The 19,148-nt window shown below is 40.6% G+C and overlaps 2 protein-coding genes across 3 annotated transcripts in view; one reads left to right on the top strand and one right to left on the bottom strand.

Moving 5' to 3' along the window:
- Positions 1-19,148, bottom strand: part of mmp28 (matrix metallopeptidase 28) — a 165,811-nt gene that overhangs the window by 136,790 nt on the left and 9,873 nt on the right. Inside the window, exons 5-8 of one of the 2 annotated variants that reach the window (XM_051398428.1) lie at positions 17,902-18,147; positions 13,522-13,671; positions 12,966-13,133; positions 11,844-12,253 (exon numbers count right to left, since the gene is read on the bottom strand). In XM_051398428.1, the coding sequence (XP_051254388.1) occupies positions 11,859-12,253; positions 12,966-13,133; positions 13,522-13,671; positions 17,902-18,147 (959 nt within the window). In that variant the 3' untranslated portion in view covers positions 11,844-11,858. Of the gene's footprint in view, positions 1-8,203; positions 12,254-12,965; positions 13,134-13,521; positions 13,672-17,901; positions 18,148-19,148 lie in introns of those variants that run through there. The other variant, XM_051398427.1, reaches the window with a different exon arrangement.
- Positions 1,820-10,965, top strand: LOC127362581 (protein FAM124B). The gene is made up of 7 exons (XM_051398426.1): positions 1,820-2,232; positions 2,640-2,671; positions 4,173-4,382; positions 4,742-5,137; positions 5,829-6,025; positions 7,499-7,661; positions 8,768-10,965. Exons 1-7 carry the CDS (start codon positions 2,162-2,164, stop codon positions 9,376-9,378), a joined length of 1,680 nt encoding a protein of 559 aa, XP_051254386.1. The 5' UTR covers positions 1,820-2,161; the 3' UTR covers positions 9,379-10,965.

Raw genomic sequence — 19,148 nt, 5'->3', positions numbered from 1 at the left:
CTCTAACCATAATTAAAGCTTAATGTAAATGGTAAGCCACAGTCAAAATCCCAGTGTTCACAAGAGGAACTTTAATTCTGAAGTACATTGTTTACTACACTTGAGATTTAACTTTTATTCATCTAAAGAAAATGCACTAAATTTGTTGAAATGCTTTCAGGGAGGTGTAGATTCATTCATAATGGAATTTTTTTTAGAAACAACACAAGCACCACAAACTGTCAACTCAACACCTTTCTAAAACAGTTCCAACTAAAACTAAACATTGTAACCTTTATTCACTGACTTTAACAGTTTAATAATATATGAAAAATGTATATTTCAAGTTTTTTGAAAAGCTGACGCTAAACTGCAGAGCCTTAATCTGTAGGAAGAAGCAGCTGAAAGAGTAGTGTAGCTGAAAAACTCACAAGATTTGAATGTAGTTTCCAACTGAGTGTATGAATGAGTAGATATGAGTTGACAAAGTATAGAAAGGAGTTTGAATATTTGCTGTCTGTTGGCTGGAAGCTAAACTGAATTGTTGGCTTTAATTTTTATGAAGAAAGAAAAGTGTCTAATTATAATGAATGGGACTGAAAAGTTGAATACGTTAAATTTATGCAAGATTTACAACATTATCAGGTTTGAATTGAGTTTAAGGTTGAAAAATACTGAAACAAGTACAACAAGTCTAAAGTGTGTGTGTGTGTGTGTGTGTGTGTGTGTGTGTGTGTGTGTGTGTGTGTGTGTGAGAGAGAGACTGCAGAGAAGGATTAGCTCATCTCAATCAGTTTTGTGTTCTCACCTGCAATGAAAAGGTCGCCATGGTGATGGTATCTGAGGTAGTTTAGTGACATTAAACTTGGCAGAATAATAAATACATTAGAAAAACAATACTTCCTGCAATCACACCCAATAACTGACTTTGACTCAAAAAATGACTTTCATTCAACTATCAAATCAAAAAGTTAATAGCTTAAAGACTTCTTTTGATATATGGTTGAAAGGGACAAAAAGTTGAATAAATTGAAAATATATTAAAGATGTGGAACATTTTAGGTTTTTGAATGGAGTTTCTATCTGAAAGTATGAGTGAGCAGATAACAGAAATGCTTCCAGCATTCACACTAAATAATCATATAAATAGAAAGAAAATTGGATCCAACACATTTTTCAAAGTCAGCTCATTATTATGTTATTTTGTGTTGCTTCTTTTAGGTCAATTTCTATCTGAAAGACTTAACAGTCTGTCAGCTTATGCAGACCAAAGTCTCTGCCCAGCTGGTCTTGATTGACAGACAGTTCTTGATGAAAACGGATATTATGAAATATAAATAAATGACTGTGGGGGCGGACAGACTTTCAGAAATATCTGAAGTAAAAACAGCTGGAATAAAATAAAATAAATAATCATAATAATTTGAGTTAAAGATTTATAGGATTATTTTACAAAGTCATGGTTAAATTGCATTTCTGTATTTATTTATGTTCCAGTTTCTATTCTAGTTTTTGCTGTGTATACACACACAGACTGTATGGATGTAACTATAATGTCCTTCACAGGTTAGAGAGTGTTATGAGCTTTTCACTTCACATTACTTGAGAGCCAATAGTCTCGCTCCAAGCTCTGTTCACGAGTTTAATGCTCTTAAAAAAAAGGTCTTAACAAACAATGTATTTAATTTCCAGGGTTTAGAAGCTCCCTCCATACGCGCCGTGCACTTTTAAAAAGCTGTCCATCCCGTCTGGACTGTGTCCTTTGTCTCCTCATATCGTTAGACGCATGCCATCTGCTCTATGTTATTATAGGCGGCTTTAGATTTAAAGCAGCACAACTTCTGCTGCTCCCTTTCGCCCCTTCCAGTCTCACTAACTTCTCAAACATTGTCCAGCATGAAACTTCTTCTACACTTCAATGGGGATGGGGATGGGGGGGACACCTCCAGTTTTAGTGTTGTTTTGAATTGATCCGGAGCTTATAACTATATATATATATATATATTTTTTTTTTAACATAGCGGTGTATGGTTGCCCGGTGACGTCAGCGTCCCAGTAAGAGTCCCATGTTTTTTTTTTGTGTGGAGCAGAAATCAACCAGGATGCTTTTCACTCTCCGTCCGGACCGCCGCAGATACCGCTCGAACTCCCGGTGCAGGCGCGACCACATGTGAACCGGATTATGTTTCGAAGAGCGGCGGCGTTGAAGAGAGCCGAGGATGAAAACGTGGACTCCGGGGCTGAAACCGCCGAGTGAGTCAACTGCTGTCGGAGTTAGCTCCAGGGGCTAACGTTAGCTAGCCAACTTCGTTAGCCGTAGCCACAATGGAAATTAATTTCTGTCCAAGGACAGTAAATTGTGAAGGCGGCTGGCATTTCAAACCAGCAGCGTAACCAGTTATTTTAACCTCTCTGCACTTTGTTGTACTGTTTTTTTGTTTCCTCTTTCAGGTATTTTCTCATAAATTGTCTTTTTACGCGTATGTTAGCTACCAACAGATAATGGGTTGTCATGGTGACCAAAGTGAAGGGGCAGGTTTCCAAACCAACCGCCACGAGATGGAGACATATATGTCTTTCCTCCGGACAGTCAAAGGTCTAAACCCAAGTGTTTGTGAAGTAATCTCACTCATGTGCTTTTTATTCTGTGTCTTACTCAGATCTGACTGCAGCAGGATGTCATTATCTGGCAGTAAGTATTCTTTCATTCGTACAGATGTTTAAAGGCCACTACTGTCATTTATAATTGTACCAAGATATCATGACTTTTAATCCTTAAATGAAGTCAAAACCTCAAAATCCTACATTTCACATCCTTAAATTTGGTAGTCATTTAAATACCCACGTCTTTCAAACGCCATGCCACCAGTGTGTGATATAGTTTTAACATTAAAAGTCTCCAAGCTGTTAAGATTATCTTAAAGTACAGTCACATTCGCCGCCTACTCAACAAAATTGTCCCACTGTGACCCACGAAAAAAAACATACAATGTCACTCTTCCAATGAATAAATCTTATGCAGGAAAATCTTTGTAAATAGTCAAATAGTGGTGATGAGACACCATAAATAATAGCTCCATGGGCTGCAAAAAAGAAACCTGATAGTATTGATTCTTATGGAGAAATGACCTTACTTCTCACTTGATTTATTAGCTGAGTAAACAGCTTCCTAATGAGTTTATGGTCTCAATCACTTGTTTCAAGTCTTATTCCATACAGCATGATGTTCATTTAGTAAATTATGGTCCCATTTAGAATAAAATAGACGATAAAGCAGGGTATGCTTTAGGGTGTGGCTACCTTGTGATTGACAAGTCATTCTCAGTGAGTCCATCCAACGCACTGCACAAAACTCAGATCAAACTGTCAGACTAGGCAGTGCTGATCAAATATGAATCAAGATTCTGATACTGTGTTGCCTGTTTCTCACCCTTTCAGAAACATATTTTAGTGTACTGTTTAGAACATGTGTGACCAGGCGAGCACTGTTGTTTCCTGCTAAAGTCGACATTAAGTGAAGCCAATGAGCGCAGCTCAACTTGCAGTATCTCACTGCTGCTGGCTTCAAAAAAACAACATTGCAACGGCACTAAAGCCAAACTTTAGGCTTCAAAATGGTACTCCACAAACCAATGGGTGGTGTCACAGGTTTGCACTTGTGAGACACACTAGAATAATGACTTCTCCATTTTCAAACACTGTGCATCAGTGTTTGAAAATGTTTATTTTGGCACTAGACTAAACACAAAACACAGTCTTGAATTTGTCTTTTTTAATGTGACTGTACCTTTCCAAAGAAGCCAAAGATCTTTTTTTGACACACTGACTCATATTCTCCATGACAAAAAAAAACGATCTTGATGTGTAAAGTCAGTAAGTAACCGTTCAACTAGACACTTGTTATGGCTTCTGCTAAAACGTCTGTGCTGTCTGGTTTTAGCATTTGCATGTTCTTACCTGTCTAAAATACACAGATCAGCCAAAACATTATAACCACAGACAGGTAACAGCTCACTGATGCACCTGGAGATTGAAGGTTGGCCCGTGTGGTCCGATCCAACTGATGCTGGTTCTGATAGAAAGGTGCCAGAACACACAGTGCATCACAGTTTGTCGCGTATATGGCTGCTGATCGGTGTATCTTTGTACACTTACTGTCCATGGATTGTGTGTGTGTCTGTGTTTCACCCCAGCTGAGCTCATGACCAGCCGGGCCAGGCACCAACGGCAGCAGGAGATTCTACTAATGAACTTGCATCTTCTTGCCAACCCTGGAGACTCGCTGCTGCTGCAGCACACCCTAGATCGCCTCCTCCGCTGGCTCTGCCCAAGCCTCCGCATCTTCCATGTATCAGAGAGGGCCTCCCCTTTCAGAAGCTACGCCCGCCTCTGTCCTGTGGCAGGTAAGGATCCTTACCTTCTCATACAGTCAGGACTCAAGTATTTCATTAGCAGGAATGTAGAACCCTGTTGTGTCTGAACATTTAACCACATTGCACAATCTTTAGGTGTATTTTTCTTCTGTAAAGAGGGAAATAATAATTTCCATATGTGAGAACAAGACATGTTTACAGGAATTTATACCATTTTAACTTTCCATTCATGTCAACATCCCCCTCAAATGTCGCACTCTTAACTTAATATTACATTTATTCTGTGTATGGTGTAAACAGAGCATCGCAGAACAAGCTTACCTTGTTACAGTTGCATCTGTTTTTATTTAAAGTTGATTGAGAATAAATCTTTGCCAAAAACTTTTCAGGCTACCCTTCTCTGGCCATCACTTTCTTTCTCCATGAGGCGTATGGAGAGGAGCGAATCCTCAAAGTGCTGGACTTCTTTCAGTGTCCACCTTGGCAGTACCACCACACCGAGAGCTGCAGCAAACGAACTGGAGGGATCCACATTACCTCCAGCACCTCCCCGGCCAATGCCCTGATGCGGCCCTACCTCCTGCCCAGCAGAGACTTTTATAGTCTGGGTGCAGGAATGCCTGTGTGGGGTGTTCGACCGGTGCACTGTGGAGGAGAAATACTACGTGTGACACTGTACAGTGGATATGACAACTATGAGGATGCTGTGCGGCTCTATGAGACGGTGCTGCAGCGACAGGCAGAGGAGCAGAAGACAGGCTTCTGCTGGTTCACTCTCCACACTGGTACGCCTTTAAAGTGTTTATTATCCTAAAGCAATATATTTGTTTGTTTGTTTGTTTGTTTATTTATCGAGATCCCCATTAGAGTCTGGTACAAATATAAACACTCACATTACTAGTAACAATAGACTAACACAAGTACATCTACTGTAAATAAAACTATAACAATTTAAAGACAAACATACATTTTCATTTTAAGTAATGCTCTCTTAGCATTTTTTATATAATTTTGTTGTGCAATATGATTTGGAAGTGAATTTCATTGTATTCTGATGCAGTTTTGTGTGTATCTGTACTAAATATGAAAAAAATGTACATAGATAATATGTTTTATAAAGCAATGAAAAATGTAACTTTCATCTCAACAAGTCCAGCTTTCTGTCTTCTACCTGTTTTTTTATTATAATAAGAAGTAAAGCAAAAAGGCAGTGAGGCGACACAAAATGTATTTGTCAACTCTACATAATATCTTTGCATCTAGTGACATTATCTGAACAACATGAAATGATTTGAAATATTCAAAATGTCGGTCATATTTTGGAAAAAAATCTTAAAACAAGTGAAAGAGAATGACTTTAAATTATGTCACACCATGTCACCACTCTTCTTTTAACAAAAGACCTTTAATGTCATTCCCATTTGTTCCTTTCTGCTATACCTCTGTCCTTTGCTCTCATTTTGCCTCCCTACGTAGAGCCCGGGCTGTGCCTGCAGTTGGCTTTAAAGCAGTTGTCACCAGGGGTTCGGGTGGAGCCATGCAGCTCTGCTGTGCTGCAGTTCAGTGTCGAAGAAATTGGCCAGCTAGTCCCTCTGTTGCCCAACCCCTGTACCCCCATCAGCACTACACGCTGGCAGACAGAAGACCTGGATGGCAACAAGGTTCTCTTCCAGGTAAACACAGCTTAAAATACACCTCCTTTTTCCTCATTTTATCCTGTCATCAAAAGTGATGAAAGGTTTTGATGTAAAAGTGTTCACACATGTTGGCTGATGCCTAATTTTGTGGACATGTTTGTTCATTTTCTGCCTTTATTGTTTTTTTAATGACTGATGTTGATGGATTTTAGTTTGCCCCACACTTATATGTTACAACAGAGGAAAAGTTTATCCTTGATTTATGTAGGGTCAAATCATGAGGTTTGTCAAACATCAGTGGTTGCGTGAGTCTGAAGCAGCCTTACTTTAACTGTAAACACGGAGCAGTCTGCTGGAAGGTTTACTCTGTAATCATCTCATAACCACATAGAGTCCAAAGAGCAGGATCTTTGTTCATTGTCCTGCTCAAATGTTTTTTGTAGAACAGGAGATTTTGTACTCATTATGTAGCTAACCAGGTTTCTCAGTAGAGGAACATGTTTGCTTTGGAGGGAAAGCAGCAGTTGTTTGTGAAATTAAGGAATGTTAATGTGTTGCCTTTCAGTTTTATATGTATGTGTTTGTTGTTGTTGACACAGTTATGATGATTTAACCTGGAATAGATCAAGGAGAAGCTTTTCTTCCATTCACAATTATCTCATATTAAATAAAGAGACCTAAAAATGTAAATAGACAAACAACATCAGTTATTGTGCTGCCTCCAAAACACAGTTTTTGTAATGTAAATCACAATTCACCAGATTATGTCCAAATACTTCAGTGTTAATGTAATCGAAATATATTATTTTTGCTTCATGATAAAAAATAATAGAACATCTGTGTAGATGTTTATAGAAATAGAGTTTTACTGTCCAAATGCTTTTTTGAAGAGAAAATATTATTATTTAACAGAATCTGTGATTATTGTGAACCAAATCAGGTACATGTAAATTTGATTTAGAAGATCTCAGATTAGAAGTATCCAAATACAATTATATACACAATGATGAAGCGCAAGTTTGGTAGGGAAACTCATTTGTGTTATATGTGATTACTGTTTTCTTTCCTTGTGTCTCAAATCTAATTGATTGGTGCCAGTGTCACATCTTATATTTAAGTTACACAGATCTGATGATGAAACAGAACCTAAATCAGAACAAAATCAGAACAGAATTTTTAAAAAGTAGATATGACTTTATCCTGTTCAAACTACAGAATAATTAGTGTCACTGTCTGCATTAGATGTCTTTTGTTTTGACCAACACCACAAGATAAAACAGCATCACTTTAACAGTAGAAAGGGGGAAAAAATGAATGTCATTCTTCCTGTGATAATGAAATCAAAATGGCATGTGGTTGCTGTCTTTGACACAACCAAAGCTGTCACAATAGCCATATGTTAGATGCGTGTATGTTAATTCTGACAAAGTTACTTAAATCGCTTAAATCTCTCTAGTCCTGCTGTAGCCTAAAGCATAATCCCTCTGCTCCTGTCCTTCTGTGCTGCAGGTGAAAACCCCAGCGCAACCTCAACGACCTCTGACCTGTGCTTTCCCCCTGACCTGTCCCATTGTGTCCCCTCGAGGAATGCCGCTCAGGAGCTCGGGACAGGGCCACAGCCTGTCGTCCTGCAGCCTCACAACGCCCCTGCCCTTGCAAACACACAGGCAAAGTAAGTACACTGAAGTGAAAACTGTGTTCAGGGATTAAGATGCTCTACTCAAATGTATCTACAGTATTAGATCTACTGCATATATTAGATGGTTGAAGCTTGAGGGAAGAGACAGCAGGAGAGGACACTATACCCGCAGTCAGACACGTCTCTAAATTACAGACTCTAAATTCCACTGAGTCAGCCTGAATGATTTGACTCAACTATTTTTAATTTTCCCCACCACTCACATAACCAGTGTATTAAACAATCGTTTTTATGTGGGAAGCTTATTGTGGTCATAATCACCATGACGAATCACAATGAAACAGAGACATGGAAAGTCGGCCAAATAAGTGTGAAGTCTTAAATGTATCCTATGGAGTTTTTTACCAGTAGTGGCACTATGGAACACTTTTTTTGTCTTATGCATGCATGAGGCCTCTGGTGACGTGATACACGTTACTGCTGATGGTTTCACACTATTCCACTGATCTATGAAGTGCAACAGTGTGCCGACAAAGGCAGGGAAGTAAAAGTTTTAAACAATTCTGGATTTAAAATGTGTTTAAAAATCATTTTATCTGGAAGGAGACATTTGTTAGATACACCGCTCAGAGATACATACAATGGGTTTTGGTGAATAACACTGAATGTAAACTGAAGTTTTGTTTGTTTAAAAGGAAACTCCACAGGTAACCTTTAATATTTGAGATGAGTAACAGTTGTTTCAGTTAGCCATTCAGCAGCATTATGCAGTTTGCTGATGTGGATCAGACTTTGATAGTAGTGTTTAATCAAAGTTCTCTGGCCCAAGAGCTTTTTTTTAGGTTACATTAGACTCCAGCTGTTAGTGAGCTGTCAACTTTCTATTACTCGAAACAGTCATAAAAAATCAAAATCAAAATATCTGACAACTAATCACTTTTTTTGATTGAAAACACATCAAGAAATTATCAAAATATCAGTCTGATCCTGCAAAGCCATCTGCAAATCATCTGACCCCGAGGTTATGAAAACCTTTTCTTATACAAAGAACTGGTTCAAGTTCAGTGACATACGAGTGTAGTACAATAGCAAAGGCCCACTTTTGTGACTCTGCCTGATGTGTCTTTGGTTGTCGATAGGCCACAGACCGCGCAGTGACCCTGTCCTGGATAAGCTTCATGGAGGAGGTGGTGGAGTGGAGAGCCTGGGATCAGGAAGCTGCTGCAGCACCCCTCCAGGCAGCTCCTGTTACTCATCTCAGCGCAGCAGCCCTGCACCGCTCTCAACCACCAATCACCCTGACTCTCCTCTGCGCCCCTCCATCACCCGTTCGCTCTCCCATCTCCTTCTGGAAGAGGACGAGGCGGAGCCAGAGACCAATGTAGACACAGGAGTCCCAGTCTCACTTCACCCTGACACAGCAGTCAAAACAATTGCTCGCTCTTCGTCCATGGACCTTTTGATGAGTTTCCATTCTGAGAGACCTGCAGCTGTTGGGGCTTCAGCTGGTGAGGGTCTGGCCAAGGAGCTGATTGAATGTCTGCCACGGACACACATACACCCTCATGGCCCCTCCAGAACATGGGCCTCCACTGGTTGTACAGACGCAGCCAGGAATGGCTGTGGCATCAGGACTGTGGCGGCAGGACAAAGCCCCTTGAAAGGGCCCGTGGTGGAGAACAGGACTACTGCTGAGCTGCTGTCAGCACACACAAACAAAAAGGAGCCAGTCGATGAGTTCTTCATCTAAATTCCTGCCACTACGCTACATGCTGCGGTAATAATCACAGTATAATTGAAAACATAGAAAAGTTGGACAAGATGAGAAACCCTTTAAAGAGGATCTGAAGTCATGCAGGACTGTGTAGTCTGATAAAAGAGCAGTTCTCTGAAAACCAAAGTTCAGCTTCAGGTGACACTTTTCACTCAGAAGTGTCTTAAGACTGTAAGTGGGTTGATTTGTCCTAAAATGTCCAAAATATACAGTAATTATCCAACTCCTGCTCTAACAGACCGACTAAGAGAAGTGGAACAAGGTGAGTGATATTTGACAGTCCAGGTAATAATAATAATAATAATAATATTGTTGAATGTGTTAATTACTTTTATATTTAGATACAACTAATGATTTGTGCAGCCAATGTGCTAAAATGTAGCCATGTGAATAGCAAAACATGTCTCTGTATTAGGTGTTACTGTCGGGTTACGAGTGCCAGTCTAGGTTTCTGTACAACCACTCAGCGCCAGCAATGTCTTATTTTTCGATGGCCTTTGAAACAGGTGAAGATGAGCTCAGCGTGAAGTCACTCTTTGATGTCGCTGTTGCTCTTGATTAGAAATCTGATTTAGTCTGAGCTCTGTCACACTGCAGCACCGTCAGTCTGTTACAGCTCTGGCTTTACATAGTAAAAGTATAGCCCAGTGGCTTCTAATCACATTTGTTAAAATGCACTTCAGCTGATCCTTGCTCTAGTATATGTGTGTGTTACAATGTACAAGTGGTGGACTAGACCTAGTCAGATTACGGTATTGAAGAAGATTGTATTTTCATCTTTATATAGCCTAGAGTAAAGACTTAAAAGAACATTTGGAATTTACAAAAATCTCTAATCATGTATAATATACATCTTAATATTAATCTAACCATTTGTATGTAAGGTGTCTGAAATAGCCCAAATGTGTCAGGGGCCTAAGACTTCAGAAATGTTAATTACTGTAAGGCCACAGTAAGCTGAGGGATCAACAGACAGATTAAGTGAAAACTTAGCCAATACATCATCAGTATTAGACTGGTCCAACAGATGGTGGTAGTCAAACCCACAACGATCTTTGCACAGTGCCCATTATCACTGGTGTTCATAGCTGTTTCGAGACAAGTCTGATAAAAGATAATATTGTATTATGTAAGGAAAGGAAAATACTATGCATTTTAATGACCACACTTATGACTCAGGTCATACCACTCTCTTCTACAACACTGATTACTTTACTTCGTTTTGTTGACTAAAACTTTTAGTCCATCCAAATTGAACAGATAAACCTGTGTCTAGTATTCCCTTGTGTTACATGTGCATTATGGCCAGTGCTTAATCGGAGGCATACAATTTAAGGATATATGATATGAGCTACTCCTGTTGGACTGCTCACTGCTCAACAGGATACCGTTGCACCCACGCTGTCCTGCAGAGCAGCTCGGAGGTGTGAATGTGTTTAACTTTTGACTGGAAAAAAAGCAAGCATGAGAGTGAGTGTGTCACCCATGAGGCTCCTTAGTGTCGATCATGTTCAGTGATGAAATGTCTTAAGGCTTTAGTATTAAAACCTAAATGAATGAAAATGCTTTCTGTTGGGGTCTGTTCATGAAATCCAACTGAGTGTCCTGACAGAGATGTTTCCACATGACTAAAAGTTTCAGTTCAATAACTATGTAATGGCACTGTCAAAATAAATTAGCTTCTGTACAGTGAGCTGAGAAATCAATGATCTACATATTCACTGACAGACGACTGCTCTGCCTGCAGTGATGCAAAAGAAAACACGCTGTTGGATGAAAAGGGAAGAAGTGAAGCTGGAAGTTTCCCCAAATGATTGTCCCTCTGCAACCGTTTCCTGAAATGCATTACACTGTCGACACAGCTGTCAGCTTTGTGATAACAGCCTTCGTGATTCACAACTCACCCAACTTACCTACACATTATAATGTACTCATATTGTCCAAACAGGCCTACACTTAGTAATGATGATTTAGGCCTTCTACTATTGCAGCACTTACGAGGGAGCACACAATAACAGGACAATGTTAGTAACAGTTATTTATACAATATGTTACATATGTTAGTGACACTGGTGAAGAAATTATAAAAACAAAATAGTTTCTCTCGTTTTGCAAATACTATAAGAGAAAAGAAACATAGATTAAGCATAAAAAAAAAAACATTTTTTGTCTGCTCACAGTCCTACCATTATCTGTATTAACGAGGCTATAACAGCACATCCATATAAACTAATATCCATTGCTCTGCAGTATAAATACTGTATGTGTTTTAAAAACGTATAAACCAACTGGGTTTATTTTGTTGAATCCCTTCATGGCATCAGTTTGCTGAGCTAGGCTCATTTTGCAACATATAAACTTGATGTGGGTTCAGGCTGAAAACGTTATAGCACCTTTATATTACAGTATACGTCAACACATTGCACTTATCTAAAGCTTACAGCGCCCTCTGCTGGTCAAAGGATGTTGTTGTTCTGAGGACCATTGCTGCAACCAGTCCAGCTCAGATCCTTGACCCACTGGCCCTCTCTCGTGACTCGCACCTTAATTGGGTCAAATCTCCAGAAACGCTGTTCTCTGAACAGGTAGAGGCGTCCGTCGGGGCGTGTCAGCGCCCCATTGGTCCCCTGTGGCACACCAGTCCAGTCTGTCAGCCTGCGGGGGTAATAGGGCTCTTGGTGCAGGGTTTTGAGGTTAAGCACAGAGTAGCGGGAGCCCTTGAAGATGACCATGTGACCCAGAGGGGCATAATAGAAGGCACAGTCAGGGTGGCGAGGCAGCCCCAGGTCACTGCTCTGTCTGGGGAAGCCGGGGTCCAGGACACTGCCGGTGTAGCGCCACATCCGCTTCCCTGCACACCACGAGATGAGGAGGAAATTGTACACTCAACAAGGAAACATTTTGAACTTCAATCATTATTTGTTTTAAGGAGTCATTTACAAAACCCCATCATAATTATATTTCATCATGCTGTATTTAACATTTCACAGATCATCATAACTTTGACGTCAAACACACTTGGCCACGTGTTCTTTAAAAGATTCAAATACTTTATATCAGAATACAGAAATGCAATGAGCTCTGCTCTTAAAGTGTAACCTCCTGTGAAAGACAGTAGCCTGAGGACTTTTATATTTCCATCTTATCCAGAGAGTGACTATTTTGGGGTTTAGGGAAAAAAATGACATGAGCAAAGTGTAGACAGTGACTGCTTTAGTTCAATACTGAGATGATGTATAGAGTACAAATAATGCCAGAGCTTCTGCATTTTGCATAACCCTGTTTTGCATTTAGCAGCTCATTAGAATCTAGGTAACACTGTCAGGTCTTTGGTCCTTAGCAGTAAAGTTAAACTTGGCAATAACTTCAAGTTATTAGCCTTTAGCACAAAGGTGAAGCTATTTTAAAACTACAGCCGAGTCTCCAGTGCAGTACAAGTCTTTAAATAGGCACAATAGAATCTATTTTGGTTGCTTTAACAAATACGTGAAGTTAGGCAATAGGTTAGGGAATGTCTTTAAAAGGAAGTGTGAGTCACATTAATGAGTTCAGTGAAGCGGTACCTTTGAAGAAATACCACTTGGAGTCTAGTGGGGAGAAGGCTGCAGCTTCGATGGCCGGAGGGAGGTCAGACCAGCGCTGAAGGAGAGGCAGCGGGCCGCTCACACCACCTTCAGAAGCTACTGTCCAGTACACACTGCCCCGAAACACCAGCACCGTCCCATTCTGGTCTGGATAGACACAAACACAAATATATATGTGCCACATTAAAGGAAGTTCATGGCTGACTTCAGAAATAGTTTGACAAAATAGTCTAAACTCAATCTTAGTAGGTTTTTTTTACAGAGCTTTCAAGTATTTCGGCAGCCTTCATCTATGGTAAGAGTGTGCTCAGTTAGCATGTCGAAAAACCTGAGTGAACACAGAGTGCAAAATAACGTGGGGCAGAAAATGGATGAGAGCTTTATTTTTAATTTTAATATAGTTTAGTCCACCAGTTTTATAAAACACGATAAACACGACAGTAGGATTCTCTTCTCCTTATTTCTCAGGCTTTCTGAAGCCCGCCAGCAACCAGTGGCTGAACGTTACTCTAATAAAGCTTCACTTGGACCTCACCTATAGTGATGGCATCAAAGACACCCTGGCAGTAGAGAGGCTGCCCTGTGGTCTGATGCCCATTGCGAAGCTCAGTGAACTCCCACTCCTGCAGCGCTGCGTGTAAAACCTGGCCTGGCAGCCTCACAGGGCGATCACCTGATGGCTTACCTGAGGGCAAAAACAAAATAACAAAACAATGAACTAAAAGGCAGCAGACAAGGTAATAAAAGACGATTCTAATCACTGTCATAATCAGTTTGTGTAGGTTGTAGGATGAATACTGTGGTTACATAGAGGTGATTGGTCACTGTAGGTTCTAAATAACAAAGCTGTGAGGACAGTGTGTTACTGAGCACAGAGCAGTCTGATGTCTCGTGCATGCCAAAAGCAATTTATGTATTTTCTAAATTGGACAGCATGGGAACAAATGGAAAGACAAACAGTGGAGGCTTCTCCTAAAACAGGACTGGGTTATGTTAACATTTAAATTATCCTTTACAGGATGTGGCTGGGTTGATGTATACTGATGGATGACATTATACTGCACAGGAAATAAACAAAGGTCTCCAGATAGAGCGCACACTGCAACTTTTAATGCATTTATATCACACAAAAAAAGAGCCAAGCCAATCGAGTGCAGATTCATGGCAAATGAGATCAAAAGAATAAAAGGAGGAATTAAAGCTGAACAAAGGGACAAGCTCAACATACCAAAGCATAAAGAGTAAATGATGGTGCTTTAGACATGATTACTGCTGTTTTGTTTGCAAGGAGCTGAACAAACATTTGTGTAGGAGGTGGCTAAAATCAGCGCACCCATGAACAGGAGGAAGACAGCAGGCAAAATAGATACACACACACCACAGTGGATAACACATGGACAGCTGCCCATTAAAGCTGTGTAGTGTATGTGTGTGTATAAGATAAGGGCTGGATGTCTGACTTCACTCTGTTTACATTCATCAGTGGAGGGAAAAGTATTCAGATCTTTTACTTAACAGTATGTTACAGTTGATCGAGATGGAGCTAATCTGAACAACTTTGTTATAAAACTTGTTTTGTAGCTAAAAACAGAATCTGTAAAATTACTTATAACTGCAGCTGTGGGATAAATTAATTGTAGTATTAAGTACAATTTGTGTGTAAAGTATAAAGAAGCGTACAATGAAAAAACTAATTCAAGCATAGTATTGAGCAGTGAATAATAGTTACATTCTGCTGACATTCATACACAGGGGATTCCACATGTGTTTATTGTGCAAGAACTACAGGATACTACAACTCAACAATACAATCTGCACAGAGAGTGTACTGGGAACGTCTAGCTAAAAGGCCAATTATGAGCTTTTAGTCACCTGTAATAATATACAATCTACTGTATAATATAATTTAGTTTAGTTTAGTTACGTAACATTCCTGTGCGTTGTCTTTACTTCACTTAAAGGACCAGTGTGTCGGATTTGGTGGCATCTGGCAATGAAGTTGCAGATTGCAACTAACTGAACACTGCTCGCGTCAGTATTTGACAACCTGGGAATGAGAACGTGCTGTGAAGTGAATAGTAAAAAATTAAGATGGCTGCAAAAAACACAAAAGGCCCTATCTAGAGCCGGTGTTTGGTTTGTTATGGGCTACTGTAGAAACATGGCAGACTCCATAGAAGGTGACCCGGGGGGCCTGATAAAAATGGCTCATTCTTAAGTAACAAAAACAACGATTCCTATATTCAGGCAAATATACACTATAGTAAACATACCTATGAATATTATATTGCATTTCTGACAATAGATCCTCATAAATGTTACACACTGGACCTTTAATTTGTAAGGTACTTGTACTTTACTTGAGTATTTCCATTTTACTTTAATCTTCAAATCAACAACATTTCAGTGGGAAATGTACTTTTGACTCCCATAACATTTACTAGACATCTATAGTTAGAACCATCACTGCTGTTCATCATACATACTGTACATACATTGTCTTATAGGCCAGAATCACCACAAACGTCTTCTATGATATAAAATGCTTCAAGGGTTTTCATGTTTCTGGTCACAGAGTAATCAGAGGTAGTCCGGAGCTCAGGAGACTGACGTGCTCAGGCTGCCTCACATCTGCTTCCTATCAGTTCACCAATTCCAACACCAGAAATGATTCTCTCTCTTTCTCACACACACACACACACACACACACACACACACACACACACACACACACACACACACACACACACACACACACACACAGCCTAAAGCTCATGTCTTTAAACAGATGTAGCGTTTTCACAGTGCCAGCAGTCCTGTCAGCTGCGGTTCTTGTCCATGTCTGTCTCTGGAGCTGCTTGACATTTACGTGGGAGCAGCTGCAGACTACAGAAATTACTGCCACAGGGTGGAAATCAGGTAGATAAGCAGACGTGAAGAACTCCACCTGAGCGCCAACTAAAGAATCCTGGATAACTTTATGTTATAAAAAAAAGTTACCAGAGAGCTGTCTTGGATTCTTTCTTTAACAGGCATAAGCAAACACTCCACATCCAGCTCAATGACCCACTAAACACTAATCATCTCTTCTAATTGCTGCAATTAATTCAATGTTATTATCTATGGTCACACAATAAATCAAAGTGGCATTAAGCGCTGTGGTTTTTGAGTGTAACTGAGCCGAAAATGTGACTGAGCGGTGGCTTGGCTGAGGCTGCAGGGTGGTCAGTTTCTTTTTATAAATGCAGAGTGAATAAGGGAGGCCCTGAGGAGAAAAGGCTGGCAAATACCATTTTAGGAAGCAGAGGCCAGAATACCTCCAGAGGCAGAGCAGATGGGACTCCTCAGATATTGAACAGAAAAGGAGAGATACGGGCGCCTGGATAGCTCAGTGGGTAGAGCTGGCGACCCATGTACTGAGGCTGTGTCCTTGCTGCAGCGGCCCAGGGTTCGAATCTGACCTGCAGCCCCTTGCTGCGTGTCATCCACCTCTTTTTTGCCCCCCGTCTATCTTCGCTGTTACTATAATAAGGCAATAAAGCCCAAAAATACCTAAAAAAAAAAAGGAGAGATACTGTATGGACATGGCCCGCCGGCGAGCTGCTGTTGAGCTGAATCTCAAGTTCAGAGTGGAATTATCCGAACGATTGTGAGACTGTCCTGCAGCCATGCAAACATTCCTGCAGAATGTTGTGTCTTTACATGCAACTGTTTTACAGCTCGTTTCAGGGTCAAAGCAGGGAGAGGACTCATGCATCTTGGAGCACCACATCATCACAGAGGAGCAGTTGCAGAAGCCACTTTTGGTGCAGACAAGTTAGGAACCTGTTCTTGTGCAACTGCTGCAGTGAAATCAGTATCGCAGCAGCAGAAAACAAGCAATAAGAGAACTCTGCACATGTGGAAACCTGCCTTATACACATGCCAGGAGGGACAACACACTGGCAGTAAACAGAAACTATTTTATTTGTCATACACAAAGACGTATGTAATGCTCGCACCCTCTGCAACAGCACCAGTAATCTATCACAACAGAGCCGGCTAAACTCCCGGGTAAACACTGTGTAGCACCGAGGAAACTAATAATACACAAACAGGCCACTGAGTGTGCAGTGAAACCCAACCTTGCTGCCAGTGAGGAAGCGATTCAGTGTGTTATTTTGACGTTCACACCACCTCTGCTGCCCTCGGTTTAAACCTACTTCTCCCGGCAGCTGAGAGGCCACAGAAGTGAATCTGATAGAACAGACTTCCTCGTGCTGATAAAGACAACAGAGAGGATCACGTTCATAGCGGTGAGCTTTGTGTCATAAGAACTTTGAACAATTAAATGAGCAAAGACGAACAGCCAGAAGACAGCTTTCTGAATCCAATGCAATGTTTTAATGAGCTGTGGGAACTCTCAACAGGCTTTGCTGTTTCTATTCATTCTCATTCTGTGTTTGCAGCTGGTGGCCTTCAGGGCTGCCTCTCTGGCCTTTTCACAGCTTAGTGCCATGACTCCCGATTTAATGGGTAACAGAGCAAAAACTTCTGTGTTTCTTCTGTTTTCATAACAAGTCAGTAATTTATGTAATCGGTTCTATGCATTCCAATAATAGTTCATTTTAAACGGCAACCTCATTTCACCATCTTTAACTTAGCCGTCCTGAGGCCAGACAGTGAGACATTTGTCATCTGTCCACTAAAGTGCTTTTTTCTCAACCTTTCAGACTTTAAACCTGAGGGAAAAAGTGGTAAAAATATCTTGCATGTGCGTGAAGTGAAGGTGCTACGTTTAACACTCTTACTGACCTTTGGACCACAAAGAAAACATTGCCTTCCAATAGCTGTTAAGCTTCATTTGGTGTCTTGGAAATGTTTGAATCTGGATGAGAGACAATAAATCCAAAAATAAGACCTGCCATCATCTCACCGTACAGCTGCTGCACTGCGATGATGTCGTCCCAGCTCAGCACCAGGCTGCGGCCCAACTTCCTGTAGTACGGCGACATCAGGGCGTGACGGACGGGGGAGTGCTCCAGTCCCAGAGTGTGTCCGATCTCGTGGGCGGTCACCATGAACAGGTTGTGTCCCTTGTGTCCGTTTAGTGTCCATCTCTCCGCCCTGTCGAAGTGGGCCTCCCCCCGGCGAGGCAGGAAGGCGTGAGCCAGAGTTCCTCCTGAAGTTTCAAAGAGGAGGGAAACAGTTGTGAGTGTCGTACAGTACTAGAGAAACTTTTAGTTCAACAACCAGGGGAGGAGGAAGTGTTAAGATATTTTACTTCAGTAAAAGTGCCAATACAGCAATGTAAAAGTAGACCTACTCCACTACAACATTCAGAAAGGTATTATCAGCAACCTGTACGGTTCCACTTTATGTGGATAGTCCTCCTACATACAGTTTATAGATTATTTGTAACATTACAACAGCTTATTAGATGAGATTCAACAGCTACAATTTTCACAAATAAAGGTTTGGTTATGTTTAGGGTAGCTAGGGTTAAACATCTATAGACAAAGCAAATGTAATTGCTCAGTTTATTTAGTATTTCTATTCCTTATTTTATAGTCTACTGTCAGATTTCTGTGAAATCAATTGACTTGCTGGAATTATTTGTGTAACACACACTAAACCATGATACAGGTTTGCCTCCACCAACTTGGGGATCAGGACGCTCACAAGAGGTTGCAAGATTATTACTAGTGTAACAAAGACTGGAAGTAAGAAATAAGAAAACACTTCTACCTGTTTAATTATTATTATTATTAAGTCTGTCATCCTTGCTTTTCTTTACAAAATACTATATATTTGTACCTCTAGTACTGTGTTATGTATTGCTATATTCTATTTTGGCTTAATTTAATCTTCTATTAAATTATTTTTTCATGTAACTGAAACTGGTGCAATGTAACTTAAATGGGACCTCAACGCCAATTATCAAATACAAAAAGCCCAACAGAGACTCTTCCTCTTCCCGAGACAACTTACACAGCCATAATCCAGAGCATACCGATTTCTGTCCGGTATGGAGACACACACATAAAGAAAATGGACAGAATTATCACCAGATCATCAAAGATCATAGGCTGCCAACTCCCCCTTCTGGACCTCATATACACACACAACACACCATCTCACGAGCAATCAAGATCACGGATGAACCCCTCCACCCAGTTCATC

This window comes from Dicentrarchus labrax, unplaced genomic scaffold (genome assembly GCF_905237075.1).
Source record: "Dicentrarchus labrax unplaced genomic scaffold, dlabrax2021, whole genome shotgun sequence".
Taxonomy (NCBI): domain Eukaryota; kingdom Metazoa; phylum Chordata; class Actinopteri; family Moronidae; genus Dicentrarchus; species Dicentrarchus labrax.
Note: the sequence above shows the minus strand (reverse complement) of the source record. Positions and strands in the feature narration are given on the sequence as shown.

Coding starts and splice junctions, on each gene's coding strand:
- LOC127362581 (XM_051398426.1), top strand. CDS start 2,162: ATGTTTCGAAGAGCGGCGGCGTTGAAGAGAGCCGAGGATGAAAACGTG. Junction 2,672..4,172: donor CAGGATGTCATTATCTGGCA/GTAAGTATTCTT, acceptor GTTTCACCCCAG/CTGAGCTCATGACCAGCCGG. Junction 5,138..5,828: donor CTGGTTCACTCTCCACACTG/GTACGCCTTTAA, acceptor CTCCCTACGTAG/AGCCCGGGCTGTGCCTGCAG.